The sequence below is a fragment of the Anopheles coluzzii genome, chromosome 2 (assembly GCF_943734685.1).
Source record: "Anopheles coluzzii chromosome 2, AcolN3, whole genome shotgun sequence".
In the NCBI taxonomy this organism is placed as follows: Eukaryota; Metazoa; Arthropoda; class Insecta; order Diptera; family Culicidae; genus Anopheles; species Anopheles coluzzii.
Genome location: NC_064670.1, coordinates 21,736,450 through 21,757,151, shown reverse-complemented (window position 1 = coordinate 21,757,151; position 20,702 = coordinate 21,736,450). Strand labels below are relative to the sequence as shown.

At 45.7% G+C, this 20,702-nt stretch overlaps 3 protein-coding genes across 3 annotated transcripts; all 3 read left to right on the top strand.

The window, feature by feature from the left end:
- The first annotated feature begins 48 nt into the window (after positions 1-48).
- Positions 49-703, top strand: LOC120953271 (glutaredoxin-related protein 5, mitochondrial). Its single transcript, XM_040373069.2, has 2 exons — positions 49-371; positions 443-703. Exons 1-2 carry the CDS (start codon positions 101-103, stop codon positions 607-609), a joined length of 438 nt encoding a protein of 145 aa, XP_040229003.2. The 5' UTR covers positions 49-100; the 3' UTR covers positions 610-703.
- Positions 704-1,407: 704 nt separating this feature from the next.
- On the top strand, positions 1,408-4,548 carry LOC120953270 (probable methylmalonate-semialdehyde dehydrogenase [acylating], mitochondrial). The gene is made up of 4 exons (XM_040373068.2): positions 1,408-1,652; positions 2,655-2,858; positions 2,951-3,104; positions 3,174-4,548. Exons 1-4 carry the CDS (start codon positions 1,623-1,625, stop codon positions 4,349-4,351), a joined length of 1,566 nt encoding a protein of 521 aa, XP_040229002.1. The 5' UTR covers positions 1,408-1,622; the 3' UTR covers positions 4,352-4,548.
- Positions 4,549-4,645: 97 nt separating this feature from the next.
- On the top strand, positions 4,646-8,117 carry LOC120953267 (vam6/Vps39-like protein). Its single transcript, XM_040373065.2, has 7 exons — positions 4,646-4,915; positions 5,001-5,278; positions 5,357-5,560; positions 5,639-6,178; positions 6,255-7,159; positions 7,236-7,381; positions 7,450-8,117. The coding sequence occupies exons 1-7, from the start codon at positions 4,846-4,848 to the stop codon at positions 8,004-8,006; spliced, it is 2,700 nt and encodes an 899-aa protein (XP_040228999.2). The 5' UTR covers positions 4,646-4,845; the 3' UTR covers positions 8,007-8,117.
- The last annotated feature ends 12,585 nt before the right edge of the window (positions 8,118-20,702 follow it).

The window sequence follows — 20,702 nt, the reverse complement described above, 5'->3', positions numbered from 1 at the left end:
TGTCAAATGCGCACACAAACACACACACACACACACCCACACGGGCGATAGCTACCTTGGTATTAGATAACAAACCGCAGTCAAAACAACACACACCGAAATGAACGTCCTTACGCGAAATTTGGCCCAAACTCTGTTCAAATACAATGGGGCCGGGTTGATCCAGGCGGCCGCCCGCAGCTTCAGTGCGCCGGCACTGGATGGCAAGGAGGTCGAGAAGCTGGTGAGCAACAATAAGGTGGTCGTTTTCATGAAAGGCAACCCGGACGCACCGCGGTGCGGCTTCAGCAATGCGGTGGTACAGATACTGCGGATGCATTCGGTCAAATACGACAGTCACGATGTGCTGCAGAATGAAGCCCTCCGGCAAGGTACGGTATAACGTTGGGAGAGAGTGGCGCGTTTCGGTTGGTAGCAATACACCGTCATCGCTTTCTTGCAGGCATTAAGGACTTTTCGAACTGGCCCACCATCCCGCAAGTGTTCATCAACGGAGAGTTCGTTGGCGGGTGCGACATACTGCTGCAGATGCACCAAAACGGCGAGCTGATCGATGAGCTGAAAAAGGCCGGCATTGAGAGCGCACTGGCGAAGGAGTCCGAGAAGTGAGCCCACCCTTCGGGGAGTGTCGGCAGAAGGAGTGTGTTAAGATTTGTTCGGTAAAAAATAATAATAAAAAAAACAACCCCCGCTAATAACATCATCGCGGAAAAGCTGTTGTTTTGTCGGTAGCGAAGGGAGCGTGCATCTCCGAGTAGTGTGGGATGATTTCACTTTCTACCGATTTCATACCATGTTGAAATGTGCTGAACCATCATCATCGTCACGTTGTCAGCTGCGCCTCATCATCCGTTTGCCGATAATACCACACTACGCCGTTGCGTTTCTTCGCTTCTTGTTTTTCTACCTTTGTGTGCACATCTCAAAACATGCCATGCCAAATCTAAGCAGCCTACATGACGTAGGGATGTCTAAGCGCGGCTTGCTTATCGAAGAAAAAGGAAAGCAAGTATGTATGTGTGTGTGTCTATTTGAAGCAAGAAATAGGAAGCAAAGCACAACCGGCGATGTTGTCCCCCCACCCCAAAAAACCGCCACGGCAACCGGTCTAAGGAAAGCCACAGCTGTAGTGTCTGTGTATTGGGGGGGGTGCCGCACACTCGCCGCGCATACATTTTTAAAACAATGTAAGTATGCAAAACGAAAAAAGGGCAAATCGCGTGTATGTGTGTGTGTATGTGCAAAGTCATCGGTCGCGATCGCGATGAAGCCGGCGAACTCCTGAGCGAACCCCTCCCCCCTCCTATCCACCCATCCCCATACGGTGTCACTTATGCTGTTCAATTTTACAATCGCACTCACACAGCCACAGACAGCGGCGCTCTAGCAACAAATTCAAGTTCATTAAATCGGGGGGTCTGTCCCGTCTGCGCTGTCGCTGCGTGTCGTTCGTATCAAATCGGTGCGAGTCTCAGTTATTTTAGAACCGGAGACCGGACCTAACGTGTGTGTGGCCGGTTAGCTCGACCAGCTCCTTCCTCGTTCGTTGCTGATAACTGTCCTGCCTGCTTGCCAGTAGCGTGCCAGTGGAAGAATAGAGAGGTGTGTCTGTTTTTAGCAAAATGGCTCTTCTACGACTTGTTGCTACCGAGGTAAGTGTAATCGTGTTCGTTTTCTTTTCTCCAAAATTTGCTCCTTCTTAGCAATCCAGCAGAGGAGCCACACGGTGCAGGTGGTTGCCTTTTTTTTTTTTAATATTTCGATTGCGTAACAATGGAGATTTGTGCGACTTTCGACATCTATAAATATTTGAGAAGGAGGTTCAAGGTGAATCGCCACATGCCGAGTGTCGGCAACGCCAGGCCCGACTATTGACCCACGTGTGTGTGTGTGTGTGTCTTTGCTAACTACGCCATTTCAAGATACAATTTGGTGAGATCGTACGATTTTTGTCGTCAACACCCTTTACCATCGCGTGCGAGCAATTTGTCTCTACGTGCCATTACATACATTGTCCTCGACGGTGCTGGTTGTTTTTGACTCCTAACAGGTCTCTATGAATAATCTTTATTATTTTCGGGCCGTACTATCGTACGATATCATCGAGGGGATTGTCTGATATCAAGTCTTCATCACATGGGTGGGAGCCACTTTAGCAGGCGTAACCAATTAGTCGCCGGACTAAGGGGGCGACTACTGCGGCGAGAGATTTTGGAGAAACTGATGACGTCGAAACAGCACGGAAGGCGCTGATATCAATTCCAGTATGCGTGAAGGCTGTTGCTGTGACGACGGCAGGGGCGCGATACGGTTTTAACTAACACCAACGAGCGCGCCAACGTGGTGGTGGCGGGCACGTTGCAGTGGCGATCGCAGTAGTGCTCCTGCTAATGAATTTCAATTGGCTGTCGGGAGGGTACTTCCAGTGATCTTTACAACCTCAAAAGGGCGACCGGAAAGCCCTTGAAATGGGAGACTAAAATTATATTCAACCTTTTTGTTTTGTTGTTTGTTTTGAATTTAAATTATGTAACCGTATTTTTCGATTCATTTTGGATTCATTCAATGTAAAGAGTTTAACATTCACACATACGTAAAATGGAAATTAAATGTTCTAAACAATTCCCTATACACACATCTTTCTCCGCCAACAGTGCCGCAATGTGCTGCAACGTGGCTACAGCACAGCATCTGTGCCGACCACGAAGATGTTCATCGACGGCAAGTTCGTCGAGTCGAAGACGAACGATTGGATCGATCTGCATGACCCAGCCACGAACGAGGTGGTGACGCGTGTCCCCAAATGCACGCAGGACGAAATGCAGACGGCGGTCGAATCGTCCAAGAAGGCTTACAAGGTATGTTGAAGGAAAAAATAGACGATCCTTGCTCCTATCCAAGGAGACTTAGTCGGAAATGCTGATCGGACCATATTTCTTCCTTCCGTTAGACCTGGCGCCAATCGTCCATCCTGAGCAGACAGCAGGTCATGCTCAAGCTGCAGCACATTATCCGCAACAACATGTCGGAGCTGGCGAAGAACATCACCAAGGAGCAGGGCAAAACACTGATCGATGCCGAGGGAGACGTTCTCCGAGGACTGCGTAAGTAGCTAGAACACCCTGAATCCGCTTCCGCCGAGATGCTCACGCAAAGTTTTCAAACCCATACAGAGGTGGTGGAGCATTGCTGCAGCATCACGTCGCTGCAGATGGGTGAAACCGTGCCGAACATCGCCAAGGACATGGATACATACTCGTACCATCTGCCGCTCGGCGTTACGGCCGGCATTGCACCGTTCAACTTCCCCGCCATGATCCCGCTGTGGATGTTCCCGGTGGCGATCACGTGCGGCAACACGAGCATCATCAAGCCGTCGGAGCGCGTGCCCGGCGCGACGATGCTGCTGATGGAGATGCTGAACGAGGCCGGCTGCCCGCCGGGCGTCGTGAACGTGATCCACGGTGCGCACGATGCGGTCAACTTTGTCTGCGACAATCCGGACATTCGGGCGGTTTCGTTCGTCGGCTCGGACCAGGCGGGCAAGTACATTTACGAGCGCGCGGGACGCAACGGCAAGCGCGTGCAGTGCAATATGGGCGCCAAGAACCACGGCGTCATTATGGCGGACGCAAACAAGGAAAACACGCTCAACCAGCTGGCTGGGGCGGCGTTCGGTGCGGCCGGCCAGCGTTGCATGGCCCTCTCGACGGCGGTGTTTGTCGGCGAGGCAAGGAACTGGATCCCCGATCTGGTGGAGCGTGCCCGCAAGCTGAAGGTGAACGCGGGCCATCTGCCCGGCACGGATCTGGGACCGGTCATCTCGCCCCAGTCGAAGCAGCGCATCAACGAGCTGGTCGAGTCGGGCGCGAAGGAGGGCGCTAAGATCGTGCTCGATGGGCGCAACATCAAGGTGGAGGGCTTCGAGAAGGGCAACTTTGTTGGACCGACCATCATCAGCGACGTGACGCCGAACATGAAGTGCTACACGGAGGAAATCTTTGGCCCGGTGCTGGTGTGCCTGTCGGTCGATACGATCGACGAAGCGATCGAGCTGATCAACAACAACCCGTACGGCAATGGTACGGCCATCTTCACCACCAACGGTGCGACGGCCCGCAAGTTTGTGAACGACATTGACGTTGGCCAGGTCGGTGTGAATGTGCCGATTCCGGTGCCGCTGCCGATGTTCTCGTTCACCGGCAGCCGTGGCAGCTTCCTGGGCGACTGTCACTTCTACGGCAAGCAGGGCATCAAGTTCTACACGCAAACGAAAACCGTCACGCAGCTGTGGCGTGAGGGCGACGTTAGCCATACCAAGGCGGCCGTTGCCATGCCAACGATGAAGTAAGACTGCGTGTACAACAACCGCGCGTGGTTTTGTGCCATCGAGGGCGGCAGACGGCCCAGCAGGACGGACACCAGCACGACTAACGACAGCGACAACGAACGTCTTCCAGATAAAGTGCATTTAATAACACGATTCGTTTTTATAAAACAAATCAACTTTAGGGAAATAAAGATGCCTATAACTTTGCTTTGCTCATACTTGGTGCGTAGTTTTGCAATCCATCCTTATCGTAATCCTAGTTCGAACCGAATTTCAACCGATGTTCTGCTCAACACTGTAGGACGCGCGTTATCGTCCAGCGGAGCTTTCACGCAAGCTGTCTCGTATGTTGTACGCAATGCTGTATAGCGGCTCGTGTGCATACGTCAAAGTCTGCGCTGACAATATCAAAACAATAACAAACCTCCTACTGATCGATTGTGTACGTTTTCCGGGTGCAGTGAACGAATAAAGGGGGTGTTTTCGGGTGTGTTAAGTTTTCCCACTGCCGCACCATGCATGATGCGTACATTGTCTATCCGCCGGAGAAAATCTCCGTGCAAATTGAATCGATGACGGGCTTTGGTAAGTTTAGGGCCAGCTTGAAACCCACCCGCCCGCTCCACAGGCGATAAGCGAGTGAGTCATTATCCGGAATCCCTCCTTGCAGATAACAAGCTCATCCTCGGCACCAGACAGGGACACCTGCTGATGTACTCGTTCGAGACGAACACGGAAACAAACAAGCTCGATCTGCAGCTGCTGCAGTACGACAAAAACTTTAGCAAAAAGCCCATCACCCAGATCGACGTCATTCCCGAGTACACGCTGCTGTTCAGCCTCACCGACGGCTTGCTGAACGTGAACGATTTCAGCCGCCACGGCTTTCCGCTGATCCATTCGGCACAGCGCACGAAGGGAGCGAACGTGTTTGCGCTGGACATAAAGGTGAGCACGAGTCACATTCACCTCCATCCACTGGAGTCACCATTCACCATTCGTTTGGGTTGTTCCAATCCGTTTCAGCGGTCGAAATCTTTAACGAGCGAAGTCAAGATCGTTTGCCGGGTGTGTGTAGCGGTGAAGCGAAAGCTGCAGTGCTACTACTGGAAACAGAACCAGCTGCTGTCGCTCGACAGTGAGATCGATTTGAACGATGTGCCAAAGACGGTGGCGTGGAACAATAACTTCATCTGTGTCGGCTACAAAACCGAGTACGTCCTGTACGATGTAAGTAGTAAGCAATGGTTGTGGTGCAGCGTAAGTGCAGTTAAATCAACAATATCGACAAAAAATCCAATCCACCAGATGTCGGCGGCACAGCCCCGGAAGGTCGATCTGTTTCCCACGAGCTCGTCGAAAACCATCGAACCGTGCATTACGCTGATCGAGGACAGTGTGTTCGCGGTGGTGAAGGACGAGTTTCTGATCACGATCTACACGGAAAAATACCGGGCGGATGATCGGGAAGGGCCGAACAGTATGTCCGGGTCGGTTAAACCGGTGGAAGCGAAAGCGGTTAAGGCGGATGCGGCCAAGCGTACGATGAACCTGAAATCGCTGATCTGGAGCGAACCGTTCCAGTGTCTGGTCTGGGACGATCCGTACGCGGTTGGGCTGATCAACGATGCCATCGAGGTGCGCGTGTTTGACAACGTGCAGGACAAGGGCACACTGATCCAGAGCATTCCGCAGCTGCACAAAGCGCGGTTCCTGGTGCGTGGCAAGCAGGGACTGCTGTATGTGGCCTCCGTGTCCCATCTGTGGTGCATTCAGGCGGTCGACATTTCGAAGCAGCGCGAACATCTGCTGCAGGAGGAAAACTTTCAACTGGCTTTGAAGCTAACGGTTGGCATGATACGAACGGTGTAACGGGTTTTGTTTTTAGCTCATTTGCGTTTCCTTCTCTTCCCCCTCTTTGCAGCACATCTCCGACGAAAGTGCCGAGTTCAAGGCGACGAAAATAAACGAAATTCAAACGCGCCACGCGTACAACCTGTTCGTCAACAAGCACTTCCGCGAGTCGATGCAGGAGTTTGCGCAGCTCGACACCGATCCGATCGATGTGATCCGCCTGTTTCCGGACCTGCTGCCCGACAGTGGCAAAAACAAGCTCAGCCACTACTCAGACAAACCGGCACCGGTGCTGGACGAGAAGGAGCTGGAAAATGCGATCCTCGCCCTGATCGATTACCTTACCGACAAGCGGTTCCCGCTGCGCAAGGGCGCCAAAACGAACCCGGACGGCACGACGGACAAGAACGTGGCGGCACTGCTGGCCATCATCGATACGACGCTGCTGAAGTGCTACCTGCTGACGAACGATTCGTTGATCGCGCCCGTGCTACGGATGAACCACTGCTATCTGGAAGAATCGGAGCGGGTGTTGAAGAAGCACGAAAAGTACGTCGAGCTGATCATACTGTACCAAACCAAGGGGCAGCACAAGCGCGCCTTGCAGCTGCTCCACACGCAGGCGGAAGTGCCCGGCTCGCCACTGTTCGGGCACGACCGTACTGTGCAGTACCTGCAGCAGCTGGGCACTGACTTCAAGCAGCTGATATTCGAATTCTCCGGCTGGGTGCTGCAGAAGCACCCGGAAGATGGGCTGAAGGTGTTTGTAGAGGAGATGCCCGAGGTGAAGAATTTGCCGCGCGCGGAAGTCCTGGACTTTCTGCTCAAGGACCACCGGACACTGGTCGTGCGGTATCTGGAGCACATCATTAACGTGTGGCACGAGGAGAAGGCTCTATTTCACAACATTCTTATACAGCAGTATCGTGAAAAGTTGCTCACGCTGCGGAACGATAAAACCGTCGACGGTGACACGTAAGTTCCCGGCAGGGCTGCGCTGTGCCCGGTCCGCAGGGAGACGGAATGAGTTTGATCTTCTTTCTCGTTGCAGGAAAAAGCAAGAGGAGATGGCAGATGTTCGAGAGAAATTGTTAACGTTCCTGAAGAAATCCAAATACTATCACGCCGAGAAGGTGTTGGGCGAATTTCCCTACACCGACATGTTTGAGGAGCGTGCAATTATATTGGGCCGGCTAGGTAAGCCCTTTGTGATTAATGTAGGATTAGCATTAAAATCATACCTTTTCGTTTGTTCTATTCCACAGGCAAACACGAGAAAGCGCTGGCAATATTCGTGCAAATACTGGGCGACTTTGAGAAGGGTCTGGCGTACTGTGACGACGTGTACGACACAAACGATCCGCAGAACTGTGACGTGTACGTGACGCTGATGAAAATCATACTCACGCCACCGTCCGCACCACCGTACAGTGATGTGCCGCTGCATCCCCGCTGCCTGGTGCCGGATCACGAAATGGTGGTAAACATTCTGGAGAAACACGCGGAGAAAATTAACCCGTACGCCGCGCTGCAGATCCTGCCCGACACCATTCCGCTGGTGCGCATCAAACACTTCCTAGAGAATGCGCTCAAGTTCTACCTGGAGAAGAAGCAGCGGGCCCAGGTGCTGAAGGGGCTGTACTACGCGGAGCATCTGCAGATCATGGAGCAGAAGATGCTGTGCGAATCGAAACACTTTCTAGTGACCGATCTGAGCGTGTGCGCGGTGTGCAAGAAAAAGTTCAGCAACCAGAGCGCGTTCGTGCGGCTGCCCGATGGGGTGATAGTGCACTTTTCCTGCCAGGATCGCATGTTTAGTTGAATGATTTGTTGTGGGGGGAAGGAAAACGGATGAAATCCCGCACAGCACCATATATCGATAGCTTTATAAGTCAATAAAATTATATCCAATCATCATAATGTAACATCCAAACGTGTGTACAAAAACCTTAACCTTCACTTAACAACATACACGTTATGGGTTCAACACCTGAATGGACCGTGGCCCCCATACGCAGAACTGAACATTCCGCTGTGGGTATATCAATAAGTCACTGAAAGTCAAGTTCCAACTAGTGGGTTCAGGCAGGTCTTTACTGACAACGATTGTGCCAAGAAAGAAGAAGAAGATGATGAAGAAGAAGAAGAAGAAGAAGAAGAAGAAGAAGAAGAAGAATATTCTATTATGTCAGTACCATGGAGGTACAGGCGTAATGTAGAGCGACTTAACACGTCCGTCATGGGTTCATGCGTCGTATCGCTTTCATGCACCCATCGAAAGCTCATTGCCGCTAATACATCCGCTTGTACCTTATGGGTCATCCCAAACGACTTCGGGCCTCTAACGGCGGATAGTTTCGATCCTGCCTCGAAGACCTAGACCGACTACGGTTGTTTGTAAAAAAAAGAAAATATTATCGTTTATCAGCTTGAAATGAAGGAGTTTAAAAGGAGGTTTGAAGTAGCGGGGGGAGCTCGGCATCGGACCTACCCGATTCCTATTCCGTGTTCGGAATCATATCCGGAGACAATTCCGAATCTGAAATCATTTCCGATTGCGGAGTCGATTCCGGAATCAACGCCGCAGCCGATTCCGGAGTCGGCTTCGGAATCGATTCCGAGATCGGAATCGGTTCTGGAATCAGAATCCACCTGGGAATCGCAAATTGTTCCGGTAACGGAATCAGGATTGACTCCAGAAATGGAATTAGCTCGGGAACGAGAATTAGCTCTTGAATTGAAATAGGAAGTTTCCGAATCGAAATCAGTCCGAGAATCTCCATGAGAATGGAACGTTTAGAAAGTAAACTTTGATTCTTTGCGGCTATCATCACGTAGCCTATCATTGGACCCAAACGCCTATTCTGTTCGTAACAATTTCGATGCCAAAGCCGATTCCGGAACCAATTCCAAAGCCGATTCCAATTCGGGAGCCGATCCCGATTCCGGAGTCGATTCCAGAAACTGATTCCGGAATCGATTTCAGAAAACTTCGGAGCTAGCCGGAATCGATTCCGACGAAATCTTTATTTTTCCCATCACAAGTTCGAAGGGTTAAATAAACGAAAAGATAACATTTCCGGTTTTTTTAGGATTATATGTTCTAATACTTTCACACATGGACCGAGCTCGCGGTACAGTCGTCTAGAGCAGGGGCCTCCAAACTTTTCAGCCCGCGGGCCGCATTGCTTCAAAAATCAACATGTTGAGTGCCATTTGATGTTACCTATAATTGATGAGTGAACGTTTAAATCTCATTTTTATAACAAAATACTAACGATACTTGAACAGATTCGTGTTACTAAAGCTTGATTTTTGTCTAAGAAATGTAAAAAAAATACAATTTCTTTTGAAAAAGTCAAAATAACCTAATATTTATTCTAAATCTGGCAAAGTCATCGGGGCCGCATTTTAAGCACTTGAGGGCCGCATGCGGCCCGCGGGCCGTAGTTTGGAGACCCCTGGTCTAGAGATACAACATGGCTGTCATGGGTTCAAGCCCAGTATGAATCAAGCTTTTCATACGTAGAATAGAGTATTCTTATAATGGGTTAACATACCTCAGACCATCAACGATTGTTTTTCCAAATAAAAAAATATTTATAATTTTTATCCGGAGCGGACTGTCGCAGAACAATGGTTTGTGTTGCAAAAGAAAAATTCACCTTTGGGTAACTTCAGATACCTGCTGCACTGAGTGTATTGAACGTCGTACTCAACTCTAGCAAAAGCAAAGTTTGCCTCGATCGAGCATGCATGGATCTGCCGGGAAGAACAATTTCTAAATAGAAGTAGGCTGTAATTATTCGCTAAGTGGCCGAGTCTATGAACATGTTGCGGCAAACATTTGATCAATGGCTTGGAGTGTTCTATCCATCCAGGCTCACAAAAATGTTTTAAAATTAAGTTGACATTCTTTTGTATCTTGTTTTGGTGTGCAAACGCGTCCGAAAAGGTTCCTGCAACAAATAAACGTGAAACAAATTGATTTGTGTCTCTTCCACCAAAATGTACCGGAATATGAGTTGCGGACAGTTCGTCCGTTACGATTTGTGTACGGAATATTCCTGCTACACTTTCATAGACCATAGCCTAATCGTATTCCTCGTCCCTGATGGAGGAAGCCACATTTATGTTAGTCTAGTAACAATGCATGAAAAGGTGACATGGCATAATCGTTCATCAAACAGCTTAACAACTGGCCTGTATTGGTCGTAACTATTGTATGAGTTGTAAGCTTTCCATGCGTATGATTAATCTAGTTAGAAAATTTGAACTAATTAGAGTATGAACTGAAAACAGATAACCAAAGCTGTTGACGGTGAAACTCGGGCCAGGCCACGCGAAAGAAAGAGTTTCAGTGTCCTAAGTTCAAACCGAAAACGGGTTTATAGAAAAAGATGGGTTTCTGCCCGAAAGGAGTTATTATAACAAATTGTGCATTAAACTTGCTAATATTCTCAGTTTGTGGTAATCTATGCTGCGAAAGTGGCAAAATTGATACGACAACTTTTCGGATGGGGCAGAGTGACCCGAATGAGACCTAAAGCAAATCCGGGGAAAGGCCAAGATGCTCAAAAGAAAATCGAGAAGTTCTCCGTTACGATTCTGAATTAGATGTTTCTTATGTTTCCATATGCTGTGCTATGTTTATGCATATATCCCACGCGTTTCTAGATTGATCCTAAACACACGTGAGATTTTATGACCTCCACGCTTTGGGTTGGTAACTGAAAGAATGCATTGTCTGGTGCATATGCACGTTTTCGTCCTGCATGCATTTTTATCCTAATTTCTTTCCACACGCCGTACGTACCTACTTTAAGATTATGTTTATTGCGCTTGTCCGTGCTGCTTACGCTTATCGATGAACTCAAGAACCGGGTCGTTCCTAAAAAGATGTGTTCATTTAGGCCAGCGATCGTGATTTTATACGATACGATTGCAATAGCTTGAAATTCTTCTCAAACTTAGCCGTTGCAAATGAAACATTTCGTTATAATTTAAAAAAGCGCCTCAAACCTTCCCGTTACCGCCGCAACAAAAGCCATCACAGACTAAGCCAGGTCGAGAGCGGGGCAACGGTTATTGCGCCAAAATGAGAAGAAAAGTAAAAATAGATTGCAAACTTAGCTAATAAACCTCTGTTTTCTGATGTTAGGCCTATTCATAACGGACTGCAACATTCAAGATGCAAAAAGAATGTTTTTATAGTACAGGCGCTCCCCGAGATGCACGGTTAATGGTTAATAATCTCGTTATTTCAACCAAAAATATCACTAACTTTTGTATGATTTAGCCAGTGGTAGGTGATTTTTGCCACTTGATTAATTATTTCATATGATTCTGACTTCTGAATGGAACAATTTTAAACCTTTTGAAATAGTTTTTAACATTCGATCGAACGGGAAATTATTTTTCATTTTACAACTGATGTGTCAAATCAGTACGATTTGCTCAGATAATTGTCAAATTTAGAAAACCGCGTATCTCCGAATTCGCGTATAAAAGGTACCGTGTATCTCGGGGACTACCTGTACAAGTATACAACGCTAGAATGCAATTAACTCTTGCAACAGTTTCATGTTCACCACGTTTCTAAGAAAGATTATGAAAAGTGACAGTAACAGTTTTGTAAAACCTCAACCTTTTTCATTTATCTCTAAAGAATTCCTAAAATTACGATCCTCCAATTCAAGCTAACTACCGCTGGAGAGATCCAACTGTGAATGGTAAAATAAAAAAAAAAAAACGATCCATATGCCTTCACTGCTTATTTAAGCATTACGGTATGACAAATCGTTTTCCACGTGATCCGAACCACGTTGTCCGCGCACAGTGTCCCTCGCTGGTGATCGTATCAAGCGAATCCTAATAACTAACAACCCAAAAATTAAATTGAAAAAAAAAACACCTCAATCAAAGCATGCCAGAACAGTGTCGTGCTGCAAAGAATCCGGTTTCAGCGTCAGAAGAAAAACGGGTTTTCTCTAGGCGCTAATAATGACCCACAGCAGCACATGGATGGTGCGGTGCAGCCAACCGGCCGGCCCGGCACATATGCACCCGTTACTAATGCCCGTCCCCCGTCGGCCCGTGCCTGTCCACGTGCGCACATCTGGTAACATCTCTGGACCGCTGGACCGGCATGGGGTTGAGAGGACGGTTGGCCGTTGCAAACTAGGCGCATCCCTTTCGCAAACACACACACAAACAGACGGGACGCAGAGGTCCAACGGGAAATCTCGGAACCGGTTTTCCCACAATCTCGCTCGAGAGGCCCGAGCGGACCGTTATCCTTTGTCCTGCCCAATGGGTCCGTCCATCCAAAACCAGTTTTCGTCCCTTGTCCCTTTTTCCAGGCGGGCAAGAATGGGCAAGAGATTGAATTTGAATGTGTTATTATGCATGCCAGTGTGTGTTTTTACCACACACTCTCTCTCTCTCTCTCTTCCTCTCTCTCTGTCTGCGATTGTTTCATTTGTTTGATGAAATGCAATCTTGCAAACCAGTTTTAACCCTTTCCCGCGGACCATTCTGGGGGAAAAACTGCGACGAGATTCGTCCCGGACCCTGTGCTTGGGATGACGACCCGGGGACACACAGGCCCCGACAGGACGGACCGGCCGGTGCCCAACGGTCTGTTCCCTCCGGGCACACCGGAAACCGGACGAGCAAAGGTCATTGTTTGTCTAATTTATGCAGCCGCCTCGCGTTAGGACCTCGCGTTAGGACACTGGTCCATCAGAGGAAGCTATTGGGACGCAGCTTCCACGGGAGAGTGGCAGCAATAAGCAGCAAACGAGGGTTCACGGGCCTGTCCTAAGCCCGGGCAAAAGCCATTCACCCAAGAAACTCAAACCCACTTTCCCCAGGCCCCGTAGGCGAGGCGTAAAGGGTTTCAAATGGCCAAGCTAAGAAAAGTCCGGGCCACCCCATCCGAGCTGGCCGAGTAATGATGAGAAACGTGTCAAACAAATGAATCCTCTTTTTCGCAGGAACATCAAAACAAATGGCAAGAAAAAAAAACCCAGAAAGTAACCCTTCCCTTGGAAGACGCCGTTGTCTTCTACGGTCCAGCAGAAACAACAACCAAAAAACACCCCTTCGTCGGGAGAAAAGGGTTCCGTGCCGTGCGGCACAAGGAGGGAAAATTAAAAAGAAAAAGGGGTTCCAGGGAAAGGAAACGAAACAAAACCAAAACTCAAACCCTTGGCGGTAGCAACAGCAATAGAAGAGGAAAGAAGAAGAAAAAAAAACAACCAGCACGAGGTTTAAGAAGGACCTGAATGCCATGCGCGTACCGTTTCTTCCGTTTCTTCCGGTTGGTCCGAGCAATAAGGGATTGAACGATTCCGACAAACCAACCGCCACCCCGAAATTGGGTGGAAAGGTGGCGGACGCAAAAACAAAGAGCAAAGAAAAGCGAGAGCGTGTAATATAGCGAACGCAACGCAAAAAAAGTACCCGTGCGCACGCACGCACACACTCACGCACAGCGCTTGGAAGGATACATAAAACGGCCATTCTTACTGTTTGCGTGCGCCTCCACCGTCTTGCGCGCGGGTGACCATTAGCAGCCCAGGGGGTTTGCTTGCCCGCGTTGGAAGGAGGCAGTGCTTTCTTCGTTTTGGTTACGGGCGTCTTTTTTTGTTTCTATGGCTCGCTGTTTTAGTAGGCGGTGATGGAGGCGAACGACCAGAGCAATGCGCACTACGCAAATGGAATGGTTTAAATGAAAAAGAAAGCACGTTTTCTTCCTTCTTGGCAATGCAAATCAATTTCGCGTTGGCTCAAATTATTGAAATTGTTTTTTTTTTTATATTTTATTTAGTTGCTTTGGTTGTTGGTAGGTCAGCAAATAGCAAGAAAGAGAGCGAGAGAGAGAGAGAGCAGGAGAGAGAAAGAAAATGGTCAACTTTGGAGCCAGTTTTCCCTGGGCACAAGCAGCTTCCAAAACTGTCTTTCATCATTTTGCACACAAAAAAAACCCCTTGAGATGACTGTGTATTATGAGTGGGAAGAAAACTTGATGTGATAACGGTAGGATCCATTCGCTGGGGCTAGTAATGGTGATTTTATGTACTTTAGATAAATGAATGAGTTACAGTTCGATTAAATACCATCAATTTTGCTCAGTGCATTTCGATCAATATAAATTTTATGTTAAACAAATTATATTAAAAATTATAGACCAATATCGTTGATTAAAATGATTGGTATTGTCACCTCCTCCTCGGCTTGAAAACCGTGCAGTTGATCGTTTTAATCTAACAACTTAATTTTCTCAGTCTTATACAGCGTGTTGCATGTGTTTAGATTGCGCCGTCATCATCGAAAAGCTTACAACCATTTGCAACGTTTGGCCAGGACATTGGCAATTCTTTGTAAGCATCTTTGAAATGAGAATTTTAAATAAATTAGAGAATCTTATTTTCATACTTTTTAACACTTTTTTTATGTTATTAAATAATACTGAGTATAGTTTGATTACAAAGAGGTATGTTTTTGCTTTTATAGCTGATTTTGAATTTTGTACTGGTGCTTCGATAGTTCGAAGTGCAAGTCTCGAGAGAATTTTCACACCGCTTCGTACATCAAAAGTGGCAAAAAAGGCGATAAGTATACAGTCTGTTCCCGAGTTACGCGGTTAATGTGTTCCGAAGGCATCAGCGTTACATGTAAACCCGCGAATGATGAATATTGCGATGTTTAGCTCAACTACATTCTACGTATGGATAATTAGGCGAAATAGAGTCTCTATAATATTTACTAAATCAGATGAATTTTTGAATGAATTGAATAATTGAGTAAACAAATAATTTAAAAAAATAAACAATCAATTGGAAGACAAAATAAGTTGATACAAAAATAAATAAATAAATAAATAAATAAGTTAATGTGTTCCGAAGGCATCAGCGTTACATGTAAACCCGCGAATGATGAATATTGCGATGTTTAGCCCAACTACATTCTACGTATGGATAATTAGGCGAAATAGAGTCTCTATAATATTTACTAAATCAGATGAATTTTTGAATGAATTGAATAATTGAGTAAACAAATAATTAAAAAAATAAACAATCAATTAGAAGACAAAATAAGTAGATACAAAATTAATAAATAAACAAACAACTAAAAAATCAACCACATCATATGAACAATTTAGATGAAATCAATTGAATGTAAACCATACATTAATTATTTGAAAGCGTTCGTGCCAAAATACTTTGTTTTATACTTTGATATATTTTAACTATTTTAGAATTTAAGCAAGAGATCAATTTAGTTTTTATTTGAAAATTAATGCAATCATCAAATTAATCGGTTGTATTTACTCTTAATTCTAATTTCGAAAAAAAATAATAGGAATTACTCTAAATCAGCGTAAGTGTAGAATCGCGCATCTTGGCAGCAGACTGTAGTTGAATGGATTTGTGCTAGATTTGTCCTTTTTTTGTGGCTATTCCTTCAACCAGGATTCGTACTTTCTTATGATTTTGAATATTTTTATGAAAAACTAATATTTTGTTTTATTTCAGTTGTTGACTTACGCAGTCGTCTTTGTTTTCCCATGGTCTGCAAAATTTAAATTGATTCAATGGACAATGGTGGACAATACCTTCGCTTAGGGACACCAAGCTGCCAAGGTTTGGAACTTGCTAGACTTACGAAGAAAGAAAACGCTAACGGAAAACAAAAATGAGTTCATAGTTTTTTTAAATTGTATTTAATGACCAAGCAGCTCCGATCAGCAATCAAGCGCGGTCGTCAGTGTTAATAATTAATGCCGGTGCGCTTTAATGGAGCGTACTTTTCAATTGCAGTTTCTTTGCAAATGAATTTAAACTACATCCCCATCCCAAGAAGAGGGTGGTTAGCGACAATAAGTGTGAGAAATGTTTGTTTTCACTAAAGAGCTATAGAGGAATTGTGAAGCAACAGAGGAAAGTTCGTCACTTTTTTAACTTATTCATTCCATTCTACAGTAAATTAACCACAATAGAAGTATTTATTCAAAATAATACATTAATTTGTGTTCGAAAACAGATTATTGTTGTGTGAAAATTGTAGTATGTTGTTTTCAGCAAACCAGTTTCATTTATATTACTCAACTCATACACACAGTCATCAAGTTCCTTTTAAAATTTTAGATGAAACAATTTCGCGCTCTAACTATCCCAAAATGACGCCCGGTCGTTCGTTGGTACAGCAGTTTTTTTCTCCCTCCTTTCCTTTGCTACACGCACCACCGTACGACCGCTCCTCCGCTCATAAAGCATTCTTATTTCGCATCTCGATCAATCTCTCCCCACCACCACCACCACCACCAATCTCTCCTACCACCCACTCCACCACCACCACCACCCCCATTCACCCTATCGAAATGCCCAAGAAAAGTCCGTGCCCAAGATGAACGCGAAGCAGCGGGAACAAAAAACGGGTTGGAAAATTTTATTCAAATTTACTTTTTTCCTCCCCCCGTCTTCCTCCTCCTCATCCTCATTCTTCTCCTTTCTTCGTCTCCTCCTTTTCCTCCCTTTCCCTCTTCCGTTGCTTTTTCCCTTTCGGCACGGTGTTTGGAAACACGGGGAAGCCTGCAAACGATTGGACATTCGTTTGTTGTATGAGGGGGGCTGTTGGCGGATGTAGGGGCTGGGGTGGGGGGATGCCAGTAGAAGAAAGGTTGAGAGGGGGGGAGGGGGAGGGAAATCAGAATCGTGACTTTCGAAACCGTCCTACCAATACCACCGAATTCCGCTCCCAGCAACGGCGAAACAATGATAGCATTTCGTCCAAAAAGCCCGCCAAATGATGTTTGGAGAAAATGATGGTTGTTAATCGGACATTGGGAGGCAAAAAACACTCCCCCCCCTTCCCCCCCTCCCCCCCAGCACACCATCACATCCTCCTGTCTTAACAGCAGCAGCGGAATGAATCGGATGGTGGTGGTGGCTGGTGGCGAGGTGAAACCCCTCTCTCCTTCTGCCCCCGGCCTTGGCCGAACCTGCGCTTCATCCCACTTGAAATAAAAGGGCACAAGAAAACAAGGCACTTTGTCCTGCGGGAGTAGTGGGGGTGGGGATGATGAAGGAAAAAAAGGTAAATGGCAAGCCTGAAAGAAAAGAAAAATTGCTCGAATCAATCTTGCACTGTTCTGGTGATGATAATGGTGGTGGTGGTGGTGGTAGTGAGTTGGAGAGGGTGAAATTTAAAGGAAAAACTCGGCACACTATGTACTACCGCTACTCGCTTGGCGGCCATCGAAAGTACGCGGCGCAGCGTTCCGGGGCTTTATGTAATGCGGGGAAAAAGGGCGCGAGCGCGAATGAAAGGAATGAATTAATGAGATAAAAAGAACGCGACCGCTGCTCCCTTCCACCCCTTTACCTACCCCGAAAGGGCGACCGTGCGGGACAGCCATTCGTGCACAACGGTGGACGGTGGCAGAGGGTGGCAGACCGGCGGCGCCACGAGACACTTAATTTCAGTGGAAAAAGAAAAAGGGGGTTGGAAAAATGAAACACAAAAAAAAGTGAGCGAAGAAAAAGACCAAAAATTTGAATAATGAAAAACTTCTTTCCGAACGCTGCTGCGTGCGTGTGTACGGGTGCTCTGCCATGGTGATGGTGGATGGCCACCACATCGCCTACTAAAGGGAAGATGTTTGCTCGTTGTTGAAGAGGGGGGAAGGGGGGGGGGGAAGGAAGGGATGCGATGATGCGAACGATCTTGAAATTCAATATCGCACGAATGCCAAACAACGGGATGGCCTGTGTCCTTGCCTGTGTCCATCGTGGTGGTGGGGCCAGGGAGAAAGTTGAGAAAATTGTGAAATCATGTTGCTGTAGAAAGTTTTGCACTGTACGAGAGAGAGAGAGAGAGAGGGCGAGAGAGAAAGAAAAAGCGAGAGAAAGAGTGAGAAAGAGTGAGAGTGGTGGACAAATGCGTTTGGTTGCGTATTATTCTTGCGTGTTTCGCGCTTTGAACGTACTTACTGCTCGAGTGAGGTTGTGGTGGTAATTTATCGAGTTGTTTGATTGCGATGCGCCGTTAATTTCGCAGCAGTAGTAGTGTAAATTGAATTATTCTGTTTTAAGAAAAAATAAAATGGACTTCTATTTAGATTTATTGTGAAAGTTAGTCTTGTGTCACTGTTCTGTTCTATCTCGATCCTAAAGCTTGTTTTAATGGAGAAACTGGTTGGGATCAAAGATACGAGATCATTGTGTGCGTAGGATAAAGATAGATGCACTTGGAAAAGGGTAGGTTTTAGAATTTAAAACAAAAAAAAACATTATCAAACTACATTAAACACAGTTTCGCTTGTTAGATGCAATGGTTTGATAATCACATGACGGCCTCTGAACGGAAAATTATCCTACAACGTAGCTAAACAGGTTGATCCTGCACTGCTACCGGTTTATTATATACCCAATGAAAAATAATCATCCAAATACAAGACGTTAAGGTTATGCGCCTTATTCGATATAGCTGGGCTGTTGTCTGAACCATTGACACCTTTTTTTTATTTTGTTGGTCCTATGGCATGAAGGAAAACGATGAAATAGTGCCAACAATTTGAGATTGAATGAATAAAAAAGATATTCTAACACAATGACATACCGTGGCATGTTTGCTTTCTTAATGTCTTCTCAATCTAATATATCTCTTCTTCTTCTTTTTTGGCTCATATATCTCTAATATAGGCAAAATTAAATAAATTTTTGAATCAAATGTTTCACCAGAAACGACAGATAGGATTGAGATAAAAAATAACAACACTCTATTTGATTTTTAACACATTTTTGTGCAAAATTTTTGTAATAGTTTAAAAAAAAGCAAACTTGACAAAATGCGTTTCCATCATCAACATTGCTGGTTTGCTTGCTGGTTTAGAAGATTTGATAAATTGAGATATTAACAAATAGACTCTATACTATTCCCTATTGCAGTCAATTCGCGGTACGTTTGGATGTGTGAGGCAGGCGGTAATTTTAACGCTCCAAATGGTCAATGAAATGCGCAAGGATGTCATTTTGCAGCTGTTTTTTAACGAGCGGGACTGGTTTTCCACTCATAATAGCTTAATTTTGTTAAGGGGAAAATAAAGAAATATTTCCATGTAAGATACAATAAACTATTTTTTTATACTAATTGCTCTAAGTTAATGTTTATGACCTTTTCTATGGTGTTTTTTCCATATATTATTGAATTCGGTAAATTAATCTCAAACCTCTGGTTTACAAAGATGACTAACAACCTGCATGTGACGTTTTAGCTCTGGTTTGCAGAGGTTTGCAAGAAATGGTCTGTTCACAAGTACATTGAACGATCCTTTTACGAGTTACAGGCAACTCGGAAATTAAGCCATAAATGGGCAATCTTTTTAGAGTAAAACAAATTGTTCACAATGGGACTGATGACTGAAGAAGCTCGAAAGCGCGGACGACTGAGCCTGAACTAATGTCTTTTGTTTATTGTAAATAGAAATCGTTTTCATTTTGATGTGGAATTATTTAATCTGCGAATAAAACTTTACAATCAACTCAAACATGTACGTTGCATTCTACGCGCAAAGCTAGGATCCAGATTAGAACAACAATACGGTTTGGAGGTCATGCACATTATCATTTATCCATCGAACCACCGATAATTCTCTTAAATAGGTGTAGGTTAAGAAATAGGTTAGATATATTTGTGTTTAGGTTAAGTCTAAAATTGCATGGGTTTTTTTTGCACTTTTCCCATATACTCGGATTTAAAATCAGCAAACAACATATATTCAACTCAGCTATGCTATAAAAAATCCGGATTATTGAGGAGAGCACATTGCGTACCCAATGTTAAAGAACGTTCGATTATAAATGTATTTTTTTTCTTTCTATCCACAACAAACATCTCTACTACTACTCTACTCTCTCTTAAATAGGTACAACAAATAAGATATTTTTGTTATAATTGACAAAAGAGTTGCCCAAGCCATGAAAGCACAAATCGGGATGATTTTTGTGATAAAACGAAGTTAAAAACATGCTATGCGTTTATTTGAGCATTAGATTGCCATTTCAATTGTGATTACAGCCAATGCTTCTGCCTTCTAAACGCCACATTCCGTATGTCCCTTTACACCACCGTCCCTGTACGCCACTGAAACGCAACCGAAGGAAACGAAGTTACTGCCCATATCATCAAAGCCTGCAAACTGCACACAATCTATTCACCTTTCTGCATTAGCATACCGAAGCACCCGTCGCCATCGTACCTCGCTTTGGTGAGGCTTTTGAAATTTAAACAACTTTCCAAACCCACCGAAAGTATGCGAAATCAGCAGCAGCATCCTCGCGAACGGCCAACGACATCCGGCAAATGGCGCTTGTTTAAAACAACGTCGGCGGGCGGTTTTGTTTTGACTTTTCGCAGCAAACCCCCCCCCCCCCCCCCCTACCCTGTGAGGTTTTTTGCTTGCATTTCTATTCTTTTCTCTCGAGCCTGCACAGCACTGCACTCAACGTGG

What these genes read in the sequence shown, in the direction of transcription:
- LOC120953271 (XM_040373069.2), top strand. Translation starts at nt 101, where the DNA reads ATGAACGTCCTTACGCGAAATTTGGCCCAAACTCTGTTCAAATACAAT. An exon ending in GAATGAAGCCCTCCGGCAAG is followed by an intron (nt 372 to 442) that starts GTACGGTATAAC and finishes GCTTTCTTGCAG; the next exon opens with GCATTAAGGACTTTTCGAAC.
- LOC120953270 (XM_040373068.2), top strand. Translation starts at nt 1,623, where the DNA reads ATGGCTCTTCTACGACTTGTTGCTACCGAG. An exon ending in TACGACTTGTTGCTACCGAG is followed by an intron (nt 1,653 to 2,654) that starts GTAAGTGTAATC and finishes CTCCGCCAACAG; the next exon opens with TGCCGCAATGTGCTGCAACG. An exon ending in AGACGTTCTCCGAGGACTGC is followed by an intron (nt 3,105 to 3,173) that starts GTAAGTAGCTAG and finishes AAACCCATACAG; the next exon opens with AGGTGGTGGAGCATTGCTGC.
- LOC120953267 (XM_040373065.2), top strand. Translation starts at nt 4,846, where the DNA reads ATGCATGATGCGTACATTGTCTATCCGCCGGAGAAAATCTCCGTGCAA. An exon ending in CCGAGTACGTCCTGTACGAT is followed by an intron (nt 5,561 to 5,638) that starts GTAAGTAGTAAG and finishes CCAATCCACCAG; the next exon opens with ATGTCGGCGGCACAGCCCCG. An exon ending in AACTGGCTTTGAAGCTAACG is followed by an intron (nt 6,179 to 6,254) that starts GTTGGCATGATA and finishes CCCTCTTTGCAG; the next exon opens with CACATCTCCGACGAAAGTGC.